The sequence below is a fragment of the Aptenodytes forsteri genome, unplaced genomic scaffold, assembly GCF_000699145.1.
Source record: "Aptenodytes forsteri isolate BGI_AS27 unplaced genomic scaffold, ASM69914v1 Scaffold15, whole genome shotgun sequence".
NCBI classification, from domain to species: domain Eukaryota; kingdom Metazoa; phylum Chordata; class Aves; order Sphenisciformes; family Spheniscidae; genus Aptenodytes; species Aptenodytes forsteri.
In genome coordinates, this window is record NW_008795129.1 from 28,095,449 (window position 1) to 28,116,494 (window position 21,046).

Sequence of the window (21,046 nt, forward strand, 5' to 3'; positions counted from 1 at the left end):
TATTTAAAAGCATGTAGATGAGGTGCTTAGGGACATGGTTTAGTGGGCATGGTGGTGTTGGGTTGATGGTTGGACTTGATGATCTTAGAGGTCTTTTCCAACCTTAATGATTCTATTATTCTATGATTCTGTGACTGTAAATACATGCAGAAGGATAGCTCCTTCCAGTGTATGAATAATCTCTTTGGAAGTATTCTAAAATACTTGACTTGATATAGAAAATAAACAGACAAAACCATTGCTAAAGCCTTTTTCTTCTCCCTGGCTTCAAAAAAATTGAAACTAAAATGAGAGGATTTTGGTATCTGTCCATACACAAACACATATACATATATTGTACTCAAGAGAGCACATACCCCGCATTCTAGTGTGTTTGGTGTCCTTGTCTTTCACTTTTATTTTTCCTGATTCAGCTGCTGAAACTGATGTGCTCTGTTCTCTGGGAAAAGGAATTACAGTGAAAATATTACCAGCACTAATACTTATGTAAGTAAAAGTTTTCACAAGAAACACAAAGACAAAACTGCTTCAATCTCAGTGAAATTTTACACAAAGGATGTACTCCCTTTGGAGTCCCTGTCCTTTGGAAATCCTTAACTAGTTAAATTACAATGTTTCATCTTGAACTCAATATTGTATAACTTAAGCTGGAGAACAGTGCTTGTTAAAGATGGCCATTAGTCTATCATATGGTTCAATCCTCTTAGTCTTGCATATCCTGCATATACTGTCTTTCAAGATGTAAAAGTTCATTCAACAGGGTCTATTCTTGCTAAAACCATTCCTGTATTTGTAGGACTTGAGTCACCATTCTATTTTCATGAATGATGATAAAACAAGTCTAAATGTCTTACCTGATATCAGAAAAATCAAACTGTGACAGCACCGGTTTCAGATATTCTTCCATAATTTCTAATATTTCTGAGAAATCTGATGTCAAATCATGTCCATAATCATCTATTTTCTCTGTTGGAGTCTATCACACACATTGCAACAAAAAACAGAATACTTACAAAATGCTATTTAACAAGGATGGAGGATGTATTAAGTTAAATCAGAGGCTAAATCAAATAATTTGAAACATCATAAAATGGAAAATATAAATATAGAAAGTCAGTTCCAAAACTACTTTACTTCAAAACATCACTCCTATCAGCATTTTGCAAAATATTCTAACAATCAGTAATCAGTAACAGTGTAATCTTGTATGTACAAGATGTCCATATTTGTTATTTAAGCAATTAATATACTTCTGCAATTTTAATGGGGAACGGCAGGGAAGTCCAGCAGAAAGAAAAGATAATGTGGCGATCCAAATCACAGGAAGAAATTGTGAAAGGACAACTTTGAGAAGTAAACAGAAACTGCAAGATGAATGTAGAAGAAGCAAATGAAAGTGTATGGAGAGATCAGTGGAGCCAATTTAGGAAAAAACTAAACAGAATTAAGAAAATAGGTAAGGAGAGAATAGAAACATGTAGGAGAAGATGACACTAAAAACTCAAGCTCTTAAAAGCCAATACAGATGGACACAAAAACACTAACTGGAAAAACGAGCTCAACTAAATGGCAGAGTGTTGGTATTAATGAATGGACTTCTCACCCAAAGCTCTCTTTGTGTGGCTCTGTGCAGGTTGCATGCATAATTATCGAAAGTTGTAATGCACATGCATTTTAAAAACCTAAGCCACTTTTTTTTTCGTCTGTTCTACCTGACATTATCTTATCACCTTTTTCTTTACTTATGCAACTACCGCAATCTATGTAACTTGCCATTACAACAAAGGCTGGCCATGGACAAGAGAAAAAGTGATCAACACTTCAACCATCTGCAATAATCAGTATTTTAACTGAAAGAAGCTAACATGATGAATAAAACAGAATTATAATTCAAGAACCAGATGTGTCAAAGTTGTGTGATTTAAACAAAGAAAACTTGTACAGAAAATTCAGTATGATCTATATTTTTTACCTTTATATTAATGATGGAAATAGGCCTTTACCAGCTTTTGTTAATATGCTATATTTTAACAGTTAATTTTGATTGATATCGAAAAACCTAAATTTTATCTAAGGCAGCCAAAATTAAAGTAAATTAGAGTGCTAGGATGTAGACTTGCACATTTCACATGTAGAAAACTTTCTGTCACCTTGCAGCTTAAAAGCTTATGTGAAAGTCACAGGCTTTTCCAGTGTACCTTTATGCTACACATGTGTTCACTGATTGTGAAAAACAATGTCCTTATAGAAATGAGCCTTCTTGCAGTAACAGAAAACTTTTATCATCTAGAATTTAAGAGTGTTCATAGCTACAAACTTGGAATTCCAATGAGATGTGTCCATCAAGCAAAATTTTGTGACTAACAGACTTGGATCAACTGCGTCCAAATAAACACCTATAGCGCAAAAGATATTGCCCTAGAAAGAAACTTTTCTGTGTTGGAAATCAGTAATAAATCTCTGGCTAAGATAGTTTTATTTTGATTAAAGGGTTGAGATCTATAATCCCATTTTTTTTCCTTGGGACAGCTGGGTCTTTCATGTGATATGAAAGGCAATGTACATCTGCAAATGCAGATCTTAGAGGTTCAGCACATTTTCAAGTAAACCGATCTCAACTGCATCAATTTTCAATTCTGATAAACTACTGAACGTTTCAAAGCTGCTGAATGACATTGAAAACTGTAACAGAATAACAGTAAGATTAAATTTTGAAGCAGAATACACAGTATTTAGCAACTGTGAAGACTAGAGATATCACACTTGGAATAAACAGAAAATTCTGCATACAGAATGTTTATGATAGTTTTTTAGTACATGTTTTTCACCCTATTTTAAATATAAGGTAATCAAATATATTACCACATCTGTTTTGGAGACACACTCTTGCAAGTTTTGAATGACAGTCTGTTTAAGATGACTCTTCATCTTTTGCTGCTTGTAAAGATGCACTTTTTCCAACAAAATACTAAATGTATCAGGATTCACAGGAAATCGAGAAACTTTAGCTTGCACTATTAAAAGGAGGATAACACCATCTTAAAACTCTTTTTGAGACATCATATTTGTACTTGAAGAAATGACTGTACAGAAATCATCAGTTTCTAAAGCCACGGTATTCTTTGAAAATGAAGTAACTGTTTATATATTCAGCACAAAATATATACAGAAATGTACAATGAAAAAAACTCTACAATTATTTATTTTTAACAAATTTAGCCTTCAAATATAAACAAAATTTCTGTAAATAGTGACTAGATACATTGTATCTGATAATGAAACACATGTATTTAGGTACTTACTTTCCTCTGGTATTAATAAGTTACAATTATTTTAAAAATTATTTTAAAATTTTACTGACTGCAACAGTGAAAGATATGAACCTTCTCATAACACCAGTGCAATGATTTTTATCTCTTAAATGTAAGAGGCACTTACCCATTGGCTGAGTGGGTTTTCCTTTTTGCTGTGCAGTACTTACTTTTGGCATGTCAATCAATGAACTGTACAAATTTGATCTATGGGAAAGCAGAAAAATGCTGAGTATATTATTTGACTGCTCAGCCTTGTTTCTATGAAGCAAATTTATTAGATGAGTAATTATTACCCTCTAATTTAATGTGCTCACAAATACTCTCAAGATGCAGTATTTACCCTCACCTTGGGGTGCAAAACCTAGAAAATCTAACTGGAACAAACTGAGAGCTGTAAGGAAAGGTGTTTCATTGCTATATATCCAGTAAGGTAGATTTTTATTTGTTCCATGACAATTTTTTAAGACTTTTCACAACTGGTGAAGGTACTCATAGTCAGTTGCTGTAGCTCAATTTATGAGTCATCGCTAATTAGGCTGCAGTAATGAGATCATTTGTGGCTTTTTAAAGCTAAATATGACCCCTCCTAACATTTTCAAGAGCATAAGCAATAAGAGCTGGAAACTATTAACAGAATGGCCTGAAACTTTTAAGAGATAATTAAGGAAATCAAAAGTACAGAAAAACGTAGAGCTTTGAGCTGCAGGCAGTTTTATTTACGTATTAATTTGTTCACTATCCTAAAATTCAAGTCCAGCAAAATTAGAAGTAAAAGGCAATAAACAACCAAAATAGTGATCGTTTACAGGTAAAAAAAGATGACTTTCATAACAAACAGAATGCTAAATCAAAATGATTGAATTTTATACCTGTCTTCTGAATGTTGGAGAATAATTATGCAGAAATCAGATGGCAATTCATCCATTATATTAAAATGTTCAACAGGAACACAGAGATTTCTCCATGCCTGTACAATAATTCAAAAGTAGCATTATTTTCATAGATTTTATATACCCCAATCTCAGTTCTTTCATATATATAATTAATATAATATAATAATATAATTTTAAAAAGCCAAAACACTCAGCAGATGTGCCAGGACAGGATGCTCTGTACAAACAACAGGATTTAAGGGGGAGAAGATCTTTTTTAGTTTTGTTTTTATTTTTTGCTATCCTACTCTGTTATTAATTGGCAATAAATTAATTTCCCCAAGTTGGCTCTGTTTTGCCTGTGACAGTAATGGATGACTGATAGCCCTGTCCGTATCTTGACCCATGAGTTTTTCATTGTATTTTCTCCCCTGTCCTGTTGAGGAGGGGGAGTGACAGAGCAGCTTGCTGGGCACCTGGCAACCAGCCAAGGTCAACCCACCACAAAAATATATTACTAAATAATATACAACCCTTTTTGAGGAAATACAACCAAAACCAACCAAAAACCTCCTAATGACTAAGGAGTCTGACTCCAGGTGAAAAACTGGTCCTAGTAGAGGACCATAAATGTTTTTTTGAGACTGCTGCCTTTAAACATGTGTGTTTATGTGTTTTTCAGATTGAAGTTTTATGTGCTTAAGCACACTGGGTACACTCTGGGTATACCTACATTATCAAGTGGTACAGATCACCAGGAGCAGAATTACCTCCTAGTGACTAAGGAGTCTGACTCCAGGTGAAAAACTGGTCCTAGTAGAGGACCATAAATGTTTTTTTGAGACTGCTGCCTTTAAACATGTGTGTTTATGTGTTTTTCAGATTGAAGTTTTATGTGCTTAAGCACACTGGGTACACTCTGGGTATACCTACATTATCAAGTGGTACAGATCACCAGGAGCAGAATTATACACTGTGCACTTTTCATTGACTTTTACTTCAGAGTACTTCTGGACTGGCCCCCTGGACTGAATGCCCACTCAATGTGGCTTGAGTGCATCAGAGAAACCTGTTCAGTTTTTGTCTGAGAGAAACCCAGCTCATACAGTCATTGTACCACGACACAAAGCAAAGCACTGTACGCAAGGACAATTGGGAGATTCACTTTCAAAGTGCATTCCTGATCTGAACTAAAAATCTCAACTGAATTTTAAAAAACACTAATAGACCCTCAGAGAGAACTACTTCAGTGACCACTTTGATTTCTTTCATCTCACGCTGCCTGGAATCATGCAGTTCAAGAATGCAGCCATGAACAAACGTCTTGATTGCCACCTTTTCTTTCCTGAGCTACTGCAACAGGCACAGACATGGTGGGCATTGATGAATATTTTCAGCTAGGGTATCTGTTACCAGTTAGACAATTACAGCAACTCAGAAACAGTGGCTTCTAAACAAAGTATTATCCTATTCCTTCTGCTAAATAAGATAATACAGCACATACAGAGAAAAGCCAAAACAGTAGCCTACAAACACATACTTTTCTTATCCTGTACTGTATCTCTGCTTGCCACATTTTGTAAATGCTTAAACCCTGCCAGCTACAGCTAATCCTTTGTATCTCACTCACTGGCAGTTTTTAATTTCATTCATTTCTAACCTAGGGTCTTCCAATCTTAGTTTTGGTATTCACTTTTAAATCTCAGACATTTGAAGAATACGCAGTTCTCAGCCAGCTTAGACCGAAAGACAGAGTATTTATCTCCCAGAAAAGTTTATCCATTATTTGCTCCAGAACTATGAATTACATTTTACTGGTTGGTTTAAATATCCAGTTTGCAACACCACAGTTTAGTTGATGCCCAGACTCATGGATAGAGTATTTGTTAAGAAAAAAAAAAAAAAAAAAAATCAGGCTCTTTTCATAGGGTAACACTTGCATGGGGACCTGAGTATCTCAAACAGGATGACTGGATGCTGTCCAGACGGTGGCAGGAGTCTCTGTTGCAAGTGTCCTTTTCAATGGCATCTTCAGCTGGATTGCACGAGACTCACAAGGAATTAATGATTTAGGTGTGCAGACAGCACAACTCTGACATCCAGCTACACCAAATTGTAACTGTAAGACAAACTGGAATTGCATCCTTAGAATCTCACTTCTGACTTAAATTATGTAGCTCATGCCATACAGATAACCTAGCATAAACAAAACCACAGACAGTACATACCATACTAATAAAAATGTATTTCGATTCATGACCAAGTCAACCCATGACTCAAATTAAGAAAACAAAAAAGTTAATAGAGTTTAAAGAAAACAGGTGGAATATTATTTCATTCCAGGAATAACTGAAATTATATATATCTGTGCATGTGTGTGTATATATGTATGTATACGTATATATACGTGTCTCTGTGTGTATTTATATAACATACATATAAACCCCTAATAAGTGGCACATCTCAAAAAGTTACCATTGAAGTAGCAGTCAGTTGCTGTTCCACATTTTTTAGAAGATCACTTGTGTTTCTGTTTTGTTTTAAATGATTCTGAAGATGCAGTAATGCTGCCAGCTGAGAGCTGCTGGTGTTAGATGTAGCTGTTAGAAGGATACTCTTCATCATCATAGACGCTGAACAGCTCTGTAAAATTTTTATATCTATTTATTTTCTCTTCCAAAATAATATAAATACATATATACTCTATGTTTGTTATAACATGTATGTATGTTAAAGTCCCTTGTTTGAAAGGTGAGATGGATTAGCAAAACCCTGTCTGCTATTTGTGTTTACAATCTAATGTAAATAGTCTGGTAATAACTTACGAAGATTTCTTAAATATGAATAGCTAGAATTGACTTCTTTGTCTACATTTATCATCTATGTTCCTGCATTTAGTCATCTAAGGTCTACATGGAAAGGTAAATGCCTGTGTTCTGAACTTAGCCTTTCAAGTAAGCTGAGTCTTTTCTCTGTTTCTGTGCCTTTTACTGTATAGCCATCACATCACACATTTTAACAGACCTACTACAAAGAGCAATATAAAGGGTAAGACTTTATATCCTTTTCTTTCAGCAAACATGCCAACCCCGTCCTTTGAACCGATGCTTGCTAAGAGCTAAAGCATTTTTTTTTCTTTTAATGCAGCTGTCACATTAAAAAAATGCAATTCAGGTTGACCTAATCAAAAATTCCAAAGGGAGGCTTAATATTGATGTGGAGTGACATTTTAAACTTTTTTTTTTTTTAAATACAAACCTTTCTGGGCAGGATAGTAACTAAATTAGCAGAATTTTTTGCCCAGTAAAAGACATGACTACTCATGGTTTTGGTGCCTTGATATGCATTCTACTTAGCTTGTTCACTAAGTATGACAGCAAACCATAAATAATATGGTGTGCTGCAGGAGTACAGGAATAAAGGACTGAACAATGAAACCCAGTGTTAGCTGTTTTCTGATTTATCAAAAGACCTACCTAGTCCATTCCACCCACGAAACCCAGTATTAGCTGTTTTCTCAAAAGACCTACCTAGTCCATTCCACCCATGGGTGGAGATATTTGCAAATCTAAGTGTTGACACAGAGGCAGGTGCTTACTGTCTGTCGTAATTTCCTGTGATTGCCTCGATGTGGCAGGAAGGAAACTAGTATAAGGTGCATTTCTGTATTTCTACAACGGAGATGATGGTGTAGGAAGTATGTATTATTTGCTCCTGATGTAGCCATTCCTCATCTTCTCTGTGATGAAGGCACATACTCACATGAATGATTCATACACCTTCGAGCCATCTATGCGACCATGCTGTGTAGGTGTTGATTTGATGAACTGAATGTAAACCTTTCCTATCTACTTCAAAATAATGAATGAACAAATCCAGAGAAACATTTTAAAAACTATTTGTTAGGGAAGGATGAAACTGTATTTTGTGGTAATGTCTTATCTTAGCTAATCACATTAAGTAATTTATTCATATTAAAATCTTTTCATGTATGCAATCATCAGGGAAAACATCAAGTCAAACACAACAGATACTAGAATTCTTAAAAAGCCACTGATCAAACATTTTGAACTCAGCAAACATATGTATTTGGTTACCTGTATTACTCGCTAATTCTTATATGTATTCATACATTGTGTTCTGTATGACAAATTTTCAGGCTATATGAATAGACATTTTTGCTTATGTAACTTAAAACACCCTTTTTATACTGGAAAGAAGCACAATACGTTAGCTTCATTACCTGATGAAGTGCCAAGAACTGGCTCGTTGAAACTGGATCGAATTGTCGAAAGCATTCAACCATTTCAAAACTAGCAGGAGCCAGTACATCAGTAATATCATGACTGAATGCAATACCCATACACTGTAGCAAAGCTTCACTGGATTGAGAAAGATATTTCTGAGCCAACCTATGTTCCTTCTAGATGATAAAAATAAAATGGTTTGTATTAAAATATGTATTAATATTAAATATTTGTTAGACATATACAGATTACTAGTGTGTTAGAAAAGATCAGTATTACTTTTTCATGACTAATTTTAATGCTTTTTCTCCTTTTTAAGGCATTTACTTAATGTATGATCCAAATATGCAAATACAGATTATTTAGCAGACACCAACATCTGTTATACAGCATTAAAAAATGTATGTTTTAATAAGATATTTTCTTTAATATGAAATGTGCACTTAGCAGAAAAGTATTTAAATTCCAGGCAATATGAGCCATTCAGAACAAAGGGATTTTCTGTCAAGTCTCAGTACAGTTGTTTCCATTGACAGTTGACTATATTTAATACAAATAAACCCACAAATCTCTTATCTCAGGTATTTATTGATTATAGTAGCAACACAAACTGCACATTCCCAATTCCTAGTGTGCTTTGAACTGCAGTAGTTAACAGAGATCAGTTCACCATGCAATACAACTTAAATTTTGTAAGAATTTTACAAATGTTTTGTGATAGAAGTTATTTATTTCTTTGTTCCCAGTCTGCAAAATGTTATGCTCCCTTAGAAAGGCATGTCTGTGAAGCAGAGAGAAAGCTGCCTGTTCACGTTGTTGTGGCTGCTACATGCTCCATCAGGGGGGGACCCATGGAAGGAGAAATTATTTCTTTCTGGGAGCAACTGGGAAAGCTCAATCAGGAGCTCCCACAGCACGTATTGAGGGGCAGGACAGAGATACACAGCAGAGTAGTGATGGAAAGCTGGGTTTTTGGGGGTTGTTTTGGAGATGTTTTTTCTTTTGTAAGATCAAATTTATGTTACAAACATTTCATTATCAGTTGAACATTATCAGTTCAAACAGAACTGATAAGGTAAGGTGACTACTATTCCATAAAAAGGAAGCACTCAAATTCTAATGCAAGCACATACGCTAATATACCTTTAATTCCTGTATTTTCCTCCTATACTTATCATATTGACATTTATTAGTCGGTAATCTGCTGTCTGTCACTTCCTGTTCACTGCAACCTGCTGAAGTCAGGAAAGTTTTTGTGATGTCTGATTTAGCTTCTTCCTGCTCATCACAGTATAAAAAAAAGAATAATTAATCATTCCATTAAGTATGGCTGGCTTCATTTCTTTTGTGAAAGTCTAAGTGAAAATGGAACTCATCTTAAAAGAAATCATCTCACTATGTGAATCACTTGATGGTGAGAGATTTAGCAATATTACCAGGCATCAAAATTTCTTAATATGTTATGATGACAATATGACTAATAGAAACTAAAAAGGCCCACCATACAACCTCTAAGATTTTGATTTTCTGATATTTGTCCTCAGTTAATTTCTTCTGAACACTTTAATTCATCACTGAATTTATAATGACTCAATCAACTTTCCTTTTCTTACATGGTGTTCTTACTACAACACAAAAGGAACTTACGAATCTGACCTTTTAAGCTACAAGTCATTACTTCTTGTTTGCATGGATACAGAGACCAACGTACCTAGCCCTTTAAGGCATTCAAGGAATTTTTTTTCTGTCCCTTTTGAAAATATTGTAATTAGCACATCTCAGGAAAGAATCAAAAAATTATCTACATGAGAATGGCATGTAAGGCAGAAGCATTTTTCTGAAATTACTTCGGTCAGTATATATTTTTATTATGGCTTGCATGCAATACATAAAACCAAGCTCTAAATAAAGAGTAGTATTATATAAATGTATGCAGAAAAAATATTGTGACAGACAAACTTTACACATAGGAACGAATTTAAATGCAGAAAAGAATGCATACCATAACATCTGGCTTCCAATAAATCTCTGAATGTACAGGATCTACGTTAATGGCAAGTAAATGAAGAGTTTTTCCAGTGAGATATAGGCATTTGGATTTGATGTCAGGACAGCCTTTACAAAGATTCTGTACGTTTGCTAACTGGGCCAGTGCAATATGACTCACAGTGCATTCCATATGCTTCCAATCCTGGTAAAATACATATTTATGTTTATTTGCTCATATATACCCACACATACAGAAACATACTTTTTAAAAAAAACATAACATATTTACATACAAACACATTTGTTAAATGTGATTACACTTTCAACTACAAACAAGCTGTCTTTAACAGATATACAAATTAATTAATAATTGATAAAAAAACCTGTAATATCCATAAGCAAACAACAATCAGTGCTGAGGAAAACATGAGATAAGGGGAGGGTACCGAGGAGAATGGTGGGGATACTGTGCTTTGCTGTAACAGCATTTCCTATTGTCATTGTCAGAGACAGAATAAGGGGCAAGAATTACTGCTTTGTTCTAGTGGGGCATGTCTTATGTTCTTATTCATCAGCTCAGTTAGGCAGTTCTGCTTAAAACCAACTGTTTTAAAAAGAAGAGACAATAATGCAAAAAACCTCCCTGTCAATTATAAAGCCTCAAGTAATTTCCCTGCTACTCTTAGTGGTTTTTAAGTCTCTGCATCTGAGAAACAAAATCTTTCAGAGAAAAAACAAAAACAACCCCAATAAACCATCCCCAAGACAAAAACCACACGCTTGAACTTTCTTTGCTGCAAAACTACATGAATGGTCTGGGGACCCATTTCCTCAGTAGTGGAAGAAGTTCTGCTATGGAAAACATCCCTGGGAAACTTTGTTATACCTTTTATATGTAAATCATAGGACTAAATCTTTTGTATTACCTGTTCTGCTGCATCATCTTCTAGTTCCCCTGATGAATGCCTCCACAATTCTATGAGACGATGCTTCTCCCACCTTTTTAAGCTTTTTCTCAGTAATAACAAGATGAAAAATATCCAAAAGAATTTCTACAAGATTTATCTTCCTGTTAGCTAGTTGCCTCATTAATGGGATACTAATATTTGTAGTCTGAAATATAAAAGAAAGTAGAATTCTAATTTCAAATATTTTTGCAAATTTACCTGTTAAGAAGTATGAGACGATGCTTCTCCCACCTTTTTAAGCTTTTTCTCAGTAATAACAAGATGAAAAATATCCAAAAGAATTTCTACAAGATTTATCTTCCTGTTAGCTAGTTGCCTCATTAATGGGATACTAATATTTGTAGTCTGAAATATAAAAGAAAGTAGAATTCTAATTTCAAATATTTTTGCAAATTTACCTGTTAAGAAGTTAGAATGTTGTATTTCTTTTAAATAAAGAAGCAAACATTTTAACAATATCACCTCAATAGACCAGAGAGATTGCTATGAAGATACTTAAGTAATTTAAAGGATAAACTTCAATGTCAAATGTATTTTAAAGAATCAAAGTAGCTGCATAGAAAAAGAGCAGCTGGGTTTTTGCTTTACACATTTTATGTACCTGGTACAAATATCTAATGCCAAAGGAGGTACAAATGTGTACATAAAACCAGGATTTTAATATTAATGGTTTTGGTAGCTGCACAAAAATCCTTGCTCTTTAAAAAAGGCAAAGCAGAAAAAAAGCTGGATGCTAGACTATAATAATGGTACACACTAGCAAAGTAGGCTGCAGGCTTTCATTACCCAAAATATGCAATTTTGAAGACAGGCTTTCTTTATTTACATAACGTTCTGTGTAACCTTTTTTTTTCCGTCTGAGAAATAAACACTTTATTGTGGAGAATTTTAAACTCGTGAGGTATTTAGAGAATCAAAAGTATCTCCAAGTTTAGACCTTTCCTTTTGTAGCGATTGATAAATTTTAGAATTAAATAAAATTGACAAAGACCAAACAAATCTTCTTATTTCTGCTTCTCTTCTTCCCTTTTAAACTGTAAATTCTTTTGGCATGCAACATTTCCTTCTATATTCAAACAATGCTTATCACTACAGGAAGATAATCTCATTTGGGGCTTCCAGGAATTATCCAAAAATGAGTGAATAGTACAACTAAACCAGATTTATTTTCCATGAGTAGGAAAATATATATATATCGCCATACCTCATTAACTGCAAATAAGCTGCAAACATTATGAAACACTTCCTCTGTTTTGGATACTGCCCTTTGAGCTAAGTCATAAGCATCTAGATAGTGACTATGTTTTTCTTGTTCGTTTCTTTCCTGCTTGGCAATCATCCTGAAAAAACAAAACATAAACCCAAAGGAACTAAGGTAAGAGAGTGTAGATTTTTATGGTATCAACACTCTTGAACATATATAATAAAATAATTAGATTAATTGATTAGATTAATAGATTAAATAGATAAATTAATAGATAAAATAGATTAATTTTGTACATGTGTTTTCTAAATGTTTTAATAGGAAAAGTGAACATTCAACACATTATTTTTTTCAAGGTCTTTTCTTGGAACTGTACTGCTGCAATGCAACAAGATGCCAAGACACAAAGAGAAGAAAGTCAGAAAATTCTAGAGTATGTATTCACCAGGAACAAAATGGCAGAATAGCCAGGTACAAAACATATCTCAGTCGTTTTAAGGGGACATCTTGGAAACAGCTGGGAGTCAAGTCACCGTGTTTTGCATTTTTGCTATTACAGCAATTTCTAGAGAACCATTTCAACAGTAAGAATTGTAAAAGCCTATAAATACTTGAGAATGATTGGTGTGGCTGCCAAAATGCCGTTACAAATGGGAAGACAAAAAGCTGACTTAGAGACCTTGATACTTTGTTTTGACCTCAAAAACAGTACAAAAATGACTAGTAGCATGTAAGATTAACTCTGCCTTCAGTGAAAAGAATTTTTGATTCTGCACTATTTTTCTGAATACAGAACACATCAAGAATGCAAATAGATGTGTAACACCAAGATATAAAACCTGACAATATTATCTTCTCTTTTCCATCTTTAATTAGACTATAAAAATGTAAACAATACACTCCGTGGACCAGTTAAATAAAATTTTTCATCAGAGGTATAATCTTACCTGTGAATATTTGCACATTCTAGCAGTACCTCAGCGCTGCAGTTTTTATGCCCATAATGAAAGAAGTCCTTCTCAATTTGAACTAATTTATTGTAAGATTCCTGTAGCGTATGTGGCAACTGACAAGACTCAGCATTAATTGTCATACAATCTTGGGCAAAATGTATCTGAATAAGTGTTTTCCTAGGAATAAAAATTAAGTACAAGATAGCAGTCAGACAGCACAGGCTGTGTTTGAAAACAGACATTACTTCTCTCTGCTCTCCTTTAAATTATAAGAAATCTACCAAAAGCCTCTTCATTCTTTAAATCTGTGGTCTACAAATTATAGTAGGTCCCGAAAAAAATCAAAATACTGTATTTTCAGATTAGAATTGATGTGTCACTTGTTCCATGTATCTAATTATTCAAACTGCCTAGGCCTAATCAGTCTTCTAAATACAGCTGAACTGAGAAGACTATTAGTCTTCCCTTTCTAACCCAAAAGTTTCACATTTCTGGAAGGAGAAGGAAGTGTAAATGTTATATACTTCTCTCCTTTCACCAACACATTTTAAACTCCCTGTGCTTGGATTTCAATGCAACCAAAATCATTGTTTAGTTTCACCATAAAAAGAATTCTTGGATCATGGTGAGGAGAGAAGTAGGTCAATACTGCAGACTACAATAGTGTTGTGGGAATATCTGTGCTCAAACAGATACCTCTGCATAGGCAAATGTATCTTGCTCCTTTGGGTAACCTCTACCAGAAACTATGCACAATAGGTTGTGGTATCTGAACTAGCTTACTAACTTAACGGGTAGCAGGGCTACATCTAAGAATGAAGAAATTGGAACGGAAATCTAAATTTAAAAAAACCCCAAACCATGGATTACTTAGAAGAAAAATATTTGAGAATCCACAGAATGCACCATACTAAAGAAAAGATGAATGGAAAAAATCACCATGTATTTGCAATGTAGCTGCATAGTAGAGGCTGGGCATATTTTAATGAAAAGACCGTTACCTGGCTTCAAGGGATGCAATTATAAAACCCAACTCTGATTGTCTGTTAGGTCTCTTCAGTAAAGTAGATCTGAGCACATTTACAGTGTGTTCCAGTATCTCACAAGCCTGCAGGTAACATCAGAAATTTCGTAATTCTTTTCAAAATGTCTAATATTAAACATGAATTCAGAAAGCTTAAATTTTGTGCAGAACGTGTTAAGTATCTTTCCCTAATATTCCCCAAGATGACTGATTCTTGACAACTGTATATAATTCTAGAAAGTATGAGTTATGATCATATTTAGATACTTTGATATGATTAAGTGAATGGAGCACATACACACAAGGAGAGACGATGGAGCCAGACTCATCTTAGAGATACACAGCAAAAGAACGAGGGGCAACAGACCCAATTTGGAAAAAGGGGAATTCTAAACAGATGTTCCAGTGTTTGGCAATCTTCATAGTCACTTTTTTGGTTTTTTTTGGTAACAAGGGCCCAGAAAGGTTGTGGAATTTCCATTCTTGGAGATATTTGAAAAGTGAGCAACTTGATTCAACAGTAAGGTCAGATTTCACTTCAAAATTGCCCCTTTTTACCTGGGGTTAGACCAGATGACCTCTAACCTAAATAGTCATTTGATTCTATATTTCACTGGCATCCTCTTAGGGACAGATTCCTGCATGCTTACTTACACCGACTAGCGTATTAATCCACAAGTAAACCTTACACTATTATAGTTTTGCCACCTGGGGATGTAAAAGAAGTCCCCAACTAATAGTTTTGAATGAAAAAGCCCTTAGATGATACTCAAAGCCTCATCTACCGATTTGTCCTTATTAAAAAATTTTGCTGCTGCATTCATGTTGGTCAGACATGTAAAGGAAAAAAAAAACCCACCTCACACAAATCATTAATAGCTATACTGGTAAAACCTTAGTAAATACTCTCACTGGTAACCAGGTATTTTGTCCTTCAATGATTGTAAATGTGAGTTCAGCCCAAATTAAAATAATCCCCCTATACAAAACAGACTCACACAGATTATCAATAAAGGACAGATCATCACAGACACAACAGCATTGTATTTATGCTGAAACTCATGAAAGTTAAGGGTTGAACAGTAAATGGATATTTTAATGTTAAGGGTCAAATAGGAAAAGGTTTTTAATAAACATATATATTATACTTACAGTAGTATCTTTCAGAATCTAGAAATAATATTTGTAAAACTATTTGAAATATTTGAAAAGGAAGTGCATACTAGGAAATAATATTGAAAGTTATAATCTTCATTAAATATGGAAAATAAACACAGCAGTGTTAACAGAATTGTCTGAGTACAAAAGCATTCTAACCAAGAGAATCAGATCTCTGGGATTTAGTTACACATACTAGATTACAATTGCTCTTATTTCAATAGAAGGATATACAGCTTATCATAAAAACATCCTAAACTTCTGTGGGTAAAATCTCATTCCTACTGGCCTGCATCTGTTTAGAATCTGTAATTAATATTTGTTGAATGCACAACAGAGAAAACAACACTAACTGCATTTAACACCTATTTTTGCTTTTATTGAAATGCAAAGGCTGTAACATTTCTCTTCACTGAAAGAGAGGCACCACTGCTGCAAAAAAAAACAACCACCAAACCCAAAAAAATTCCTTACCATGCTCTGTTTTCCTTCCCCCTCTTCCTCAAGAATTGCTTCTATTAGACTAAGAGTACTGTTGTACCAAAACTGTTCATTTCCTCCTAGAAGCTGTGCTTTCTCAAGGAGTGCTTTAGCTTGTCCGTGGTTTCTTTCCAGATTAGCCAACACAGCAAATAAGTACAAGCACCTTGACACATCGTACAGGGCCCTCAATTCCTAGGAAGAAAGATATGTGACCTATATACAAAAGACCTACTACCGCTATTCATATTTACTTCTATTCGTATTTTAGATTAAACTTACGAACAGGCACAGAAATAAGAAGCGAATGGTATTTCCTTAATTATCTGTAGAATTTCTTAGTTACTCCTTATATTACTTTGTTTTTTTTTCAAAAACATAAAGTGTCTACTTCATATCAAGAACTTCAGATCTTCAAATATACTTTATATTTCTTTATGTTCCCTTATCTTCTACCCCACAAGTCAAATAAGCTATTTTTCTGCTATTATTTAGTATGTATATATCTGCTATCATTTGTCAGTATCTGATGAAGAAATGTCGTGATGACAAATTTTTTAGTGAACTGGGATCTAGATACACTAGAGCTCCAGTAAATTTACAATGCTACTTTATGCTAGTTATAAGCGATATACTAGTAGTATACAAGAGACAAATATAGTGTACAGTATAGATAGTATGCTAGCATACAGACATACAGGATACTAGTAAGCAATTATATCATTAAATTATTGTCCTCCCTAATGTCTTTTGAACTTTTCCCAATGTACAATACTAAATTCATGCTTTAATAAGAGACATATATTATTAATGAATATTTTATTCATATATTATTATTCAAAGTATTCATGATCCATGCTAAATATACATAGGCAGTTTTTACTTACATGAGAAAAATTATTATGTGGAATAACAGGATAACAATTACATTTTTTTGAAAGTAAAGGATTTATTGCAATAATTATGTTTCAGTAACCCGTATAACCACGAAGAGAGCTATAATGGAGAACGGTAGATATAGGAAGAATATCTTTAATGTAAACCCTTCATAATAATGAGGCGATGTGGATTTGTTTGGTGGAACATACAGGCACTTATTTCAGATTTGCCAGAATTCTAAGTCATAATTTCAGTGTCAGTGGCTGTTTATCAAAACACAGTAAAACCAAAACAAATTCAAAATGATATAACTAGACTTTCAAATGATCAGAATGTTGAGAGGATGGAGCTAAATGCTCACTCTCTCTTATAAGCAAATCTTGAATGTCCCTAACTATTTTAACAAACAAGGTTTGGATATACATACATCTTCCAAGGTCACTGCAAAGCAGAGATGCTGACACTACTTCACAAGTTGAAATAATCTTTGGACAATTCCCATAAAGTTGGACAGTGCCATACATTTAAATGTACACCTTATATATGTTGAAACTGAAATGACATAGGTTTGGGGCGGGGGGGGAAGGTTTGGTTTTGCAATTTTATTATTATTATTATTATTATTATTATTAGGAACGACCTGCATCAAAATGAACATTTTTCCTCTACCTTTTATTAATTTTCCTTTTTCTATTTTATTTCTGATGTACCTGAGTTGCAGCATGGGCCTCTGAAAGCAGAAGTCTTGCTGGTTGATACAAGCCTAGCTGAATTAGTACTTCAGCTTTTTCCATCCACAAGTAAGGGAAAGAAAGTGCACTCAGTCCCTTTCCTGTTACCGCATTTAACTCAAAAAACTGAAAAATAACAAAATATTACACCTTCATAAATTTCAAAAAAACTAGATGGAATACAAATTGTTATTAACTATCATATTCAATTCTTGATATAACCCACAGTCCAGCTCTATTTTCTAACTTCGAAATTCAACGTTATATTACAGGAAAAACAGGTTTACTGTGAGATTTGGATTTTATAATCCTCAAAAGGCATTCAACTAAGTATATACTATTAAAACTAATTTTAGAACAGATTAACTACTTCAGATCTGCTACTGTCGTGAAGAAGTTGATTCTTGGTGATAACTAAAACAATCAAAGCGAAAAACTTTGCAAAAGCTAGAAGAGGTGACTTGAGAGGGATTAGTAATTAGAAAAAAAGATATTTTACATGCACAAGAATGGAAAAATATACAAAGGGAGCAAAATGATGTGATGAAAACAAGGACAGAATTGCCGTAATAAAGAGGAAAGTGGAGGTAAGCTTTAAGAATATCAGTAAGGCAATTATCTTCGTAAGGAAGAGACAGAAAGACAGAGCTGAAATATTTGCATGCCTTTAAAACAATGTATAAGAGGGAGCAAGACAGTATGTAGTGATGTAATGGAGAGAGGAAGAAGAAAAAATTGAGACCAAGAGTAAATACAATGTCTTTTTTGCTTCTCAGTCTTTTCCATTGATTTGCATTAATCCCAAATTCCATTTGTAGAAAAGTAGTTTTACTTTGTATGAATACAGATTCTATTTTTGTTGTTCCACAATACAAATAATATGCCAGGCAAACCCAGCTCACATTCAGCTGATGCCTGCCAGCAGAATTTAAGTAGTACGCATTTTTAATGATTTTTTGTGTTCATGTATTTCTTAAGTATAAAATTATTTAAAAACAAACTAGCAAGTATATTAAAACAAAAAGTGAAGAGTAATTTATTAAAGAAACTGGAGTAGAAATAAAACCTTTTCACTTGAAGTAAGGATATTATTCTCATCCCTACTACCATTCAGCCGAGCATTTTCAAAAAATGTTTTTCTTTCTTCTGTCTTAGTATGTACTTTTTTTTCTTTTTTCAGTGCAATCTCTTGCCTACACCTAAAACACAAGAAAGAAAAAGTAAATTCAAGAATATTTTAAAAGTATTTCATAATGAAGTATTAATGAGTTAGGCATCTTCACCATACACTCACTCTGTGGATAGATACAAAACAATCATGCACAGAATTTTAGGGCACAGCTAATATACCAAATTTGCCCTGTAGAGATCATGGGTTTTAATAATTTTTTCCCCCCAACAACATTGTAGGGAAAAAAACCCCAACTAAAAAACCCAACTAAATACAGCCTCTGTAGTGAAAATACATACATTGCTTGTTCTAATTCACTAATGTATGCTTCTCCAGCAGCTTTCTCATGATACAAAGATGCCTGACTCAGTTTTAGGTCTGAACATATCAGGGCAATTCTAAGAATAAAAAGAAGAAATGTTTAAGAAACAATCAGAATCTTTCATATGTTGCTTCATATAAACACATTATATATAAAGAGCATACATTCCACATTTGTCAATCCTACCTTCTTATGTCTTGATTAATATTGGCAATAACAAAAATTTTAAATAAAAAAAAGGGGAAATGCAGTAGTTGAAATTACCCATTGATAGAGGTCATAAAACCATAGAATGGTTTGGGATGGAAGGCACATTTTGAAGATCATCTAGTCCAACCCCCCTGCCACTGGCAGGGGCATCTTTCACTACATAAAGGTTGCTCAAAGCCCTGTCCAACTGACCTTGAACACTTCCAATGATGGGGCATCCACTAGTATCCCCAGTCCATCTATCAAACCCGTATCTCTCCAATTTAGCAGCAAAAATTATGTGGTAAAAGTACAAAAATATTTATAATATGGTCTCACTACAGCATGCAAAAAAACCCCATATATATGTACGTGCTAACCTACTTTTCTGTTATTGAGTAAAGAGTAATATATTCATGTACACCTATCTGATCATAAATAAAAATCAGGTCATAGATATAAATAAAATATCATGAAATAAAAACAAATCTTGAGGAGTCAACAAAAAAATTTGTCTTTCAAAGCTTGGCTGCAAATCAATTTCCTATTAGTAAATCACTTTTAGTCTTGTAAGACAGTAAGTCAGTAATCAATTGGCAATCCAGATAAACAAACATATGTTTGTATACATGAATATTTATCTATTCTGGTATGTGGGATCAGTTTCAGGCATTTTAAAAATATGTGAAATTTGTGGCATTTCACAAACTATCAGGAATTAAGCAATTATTGCTTATAACTTAATTATTAAGCAAACATTATGCAATACATTTCAGAAAAGCACAATGAAATGTTGTAACTAAAACAGCAATAATTTGCCATTGCATGCATATTAAATATTTTTGAATCAAAACTTTTAGGGCTACTCATCCATAAAAATAACAGAATTTTGGTCACAAAGGCAAATCTCTACAAAAGAGCGTGCGCTTATTGGGGATATTTATTTGGGTTCTTAAGCTATAGACAATACATTTTTGATGCAACATGGGACTCTGCCTTTTGAATACTTAAAAGATAATACTTTAATTGAAATTATTTTGGACTTTGCTTTTTTCAGTTAGGTGACAATAAGGCATTACAAAAATTATTAACATCAAAGTGGCTTCAGTTCATAATCTTGTACACCTTTCCCCATGAAGATCATGTTTAATAACAGATAAACTTAGTGGCTTTAATTCCACAAGCAAGCCAATTCATCAAAACTCTATTGAAATGTATAAAAAAGGAACAAAAAGAAATAAAAAGCATTACAAATATAAACCAGTAAGTCACAAAAAGCCTTGTTACTATTTAGTAATGGTCCACTCCATTCAGTTTCTCTTTTATTTAAAATAAATAAAGGATACAAACCGAAGGTGATAGAGATCAGACAGACTTCTACATTCCACAACTTCATTAGCAATAACTTCAGCTAGCTGAAAGACGGGAAGAATCAAGTGGGGGCAAAAAATTTTCTGTAGTTCTTTAGATAAAAGGTCCATAAAATACAAAGTGCAAGTCTGAAAAGAAATTTTTTTTTATCCAATCAGTATAAACATCATTTTG

General features: G+C 33.8%; 1 protein-coding gene across 1 annotated transcript in view; it reads right to left on the minus strand.

The window, feature by feature from the left end:
* CFAP46 (cilia and flagella associated protein 46) overlaps nt 1-21,046 on the minus strand; it is a 97,268-nt gene that overhangs the window by 14,205 nt on the left and 62,017 nt on the right. Inside the window, 20 exon segments of the mRNA XM_019471655.1 lie at nt 357-439; nt 855-976; nt 2,863-3,014; nt 3,439-3,518; nt 4,184-4,281; nt 6,662-6,829; nt 8,430-8,609; nt 9,577-9,711; nt 10,436-10,624; nt 11,349-11,462; nt 11,464-11,535; nt 11,622-11,735; nt 12,595-12,730; nt 13,542-13,724; nt 14,549-14,655; nt 16,204-16,404; nt 17,799-17,945; nt 18,982-19,018; nt 19,290-19,388; nt 20,852-21,000. Coding sequence (XP_019327200.1) covers nt 357-439; nt 855-976; nt 2,863-3,014; nt 3,439-3,518; nt 4,184-4,281; nt 6,662-6,829; nt 8,430-8,609; nt 9,577-9,711; nt 10,436-10,624; nt 11,349-11,462; nt 11,464-11,535; nt 11,622-11,735; nt 12,595-12,730; nt 13,542-13,724; nt 14,549-14,655; nt 16,204-16,404; nt 17,799-17,945; nt 18,982-19,018; nt 19,290-19,388; nt 20,852-21,000 — 2,566 coding nt within the window.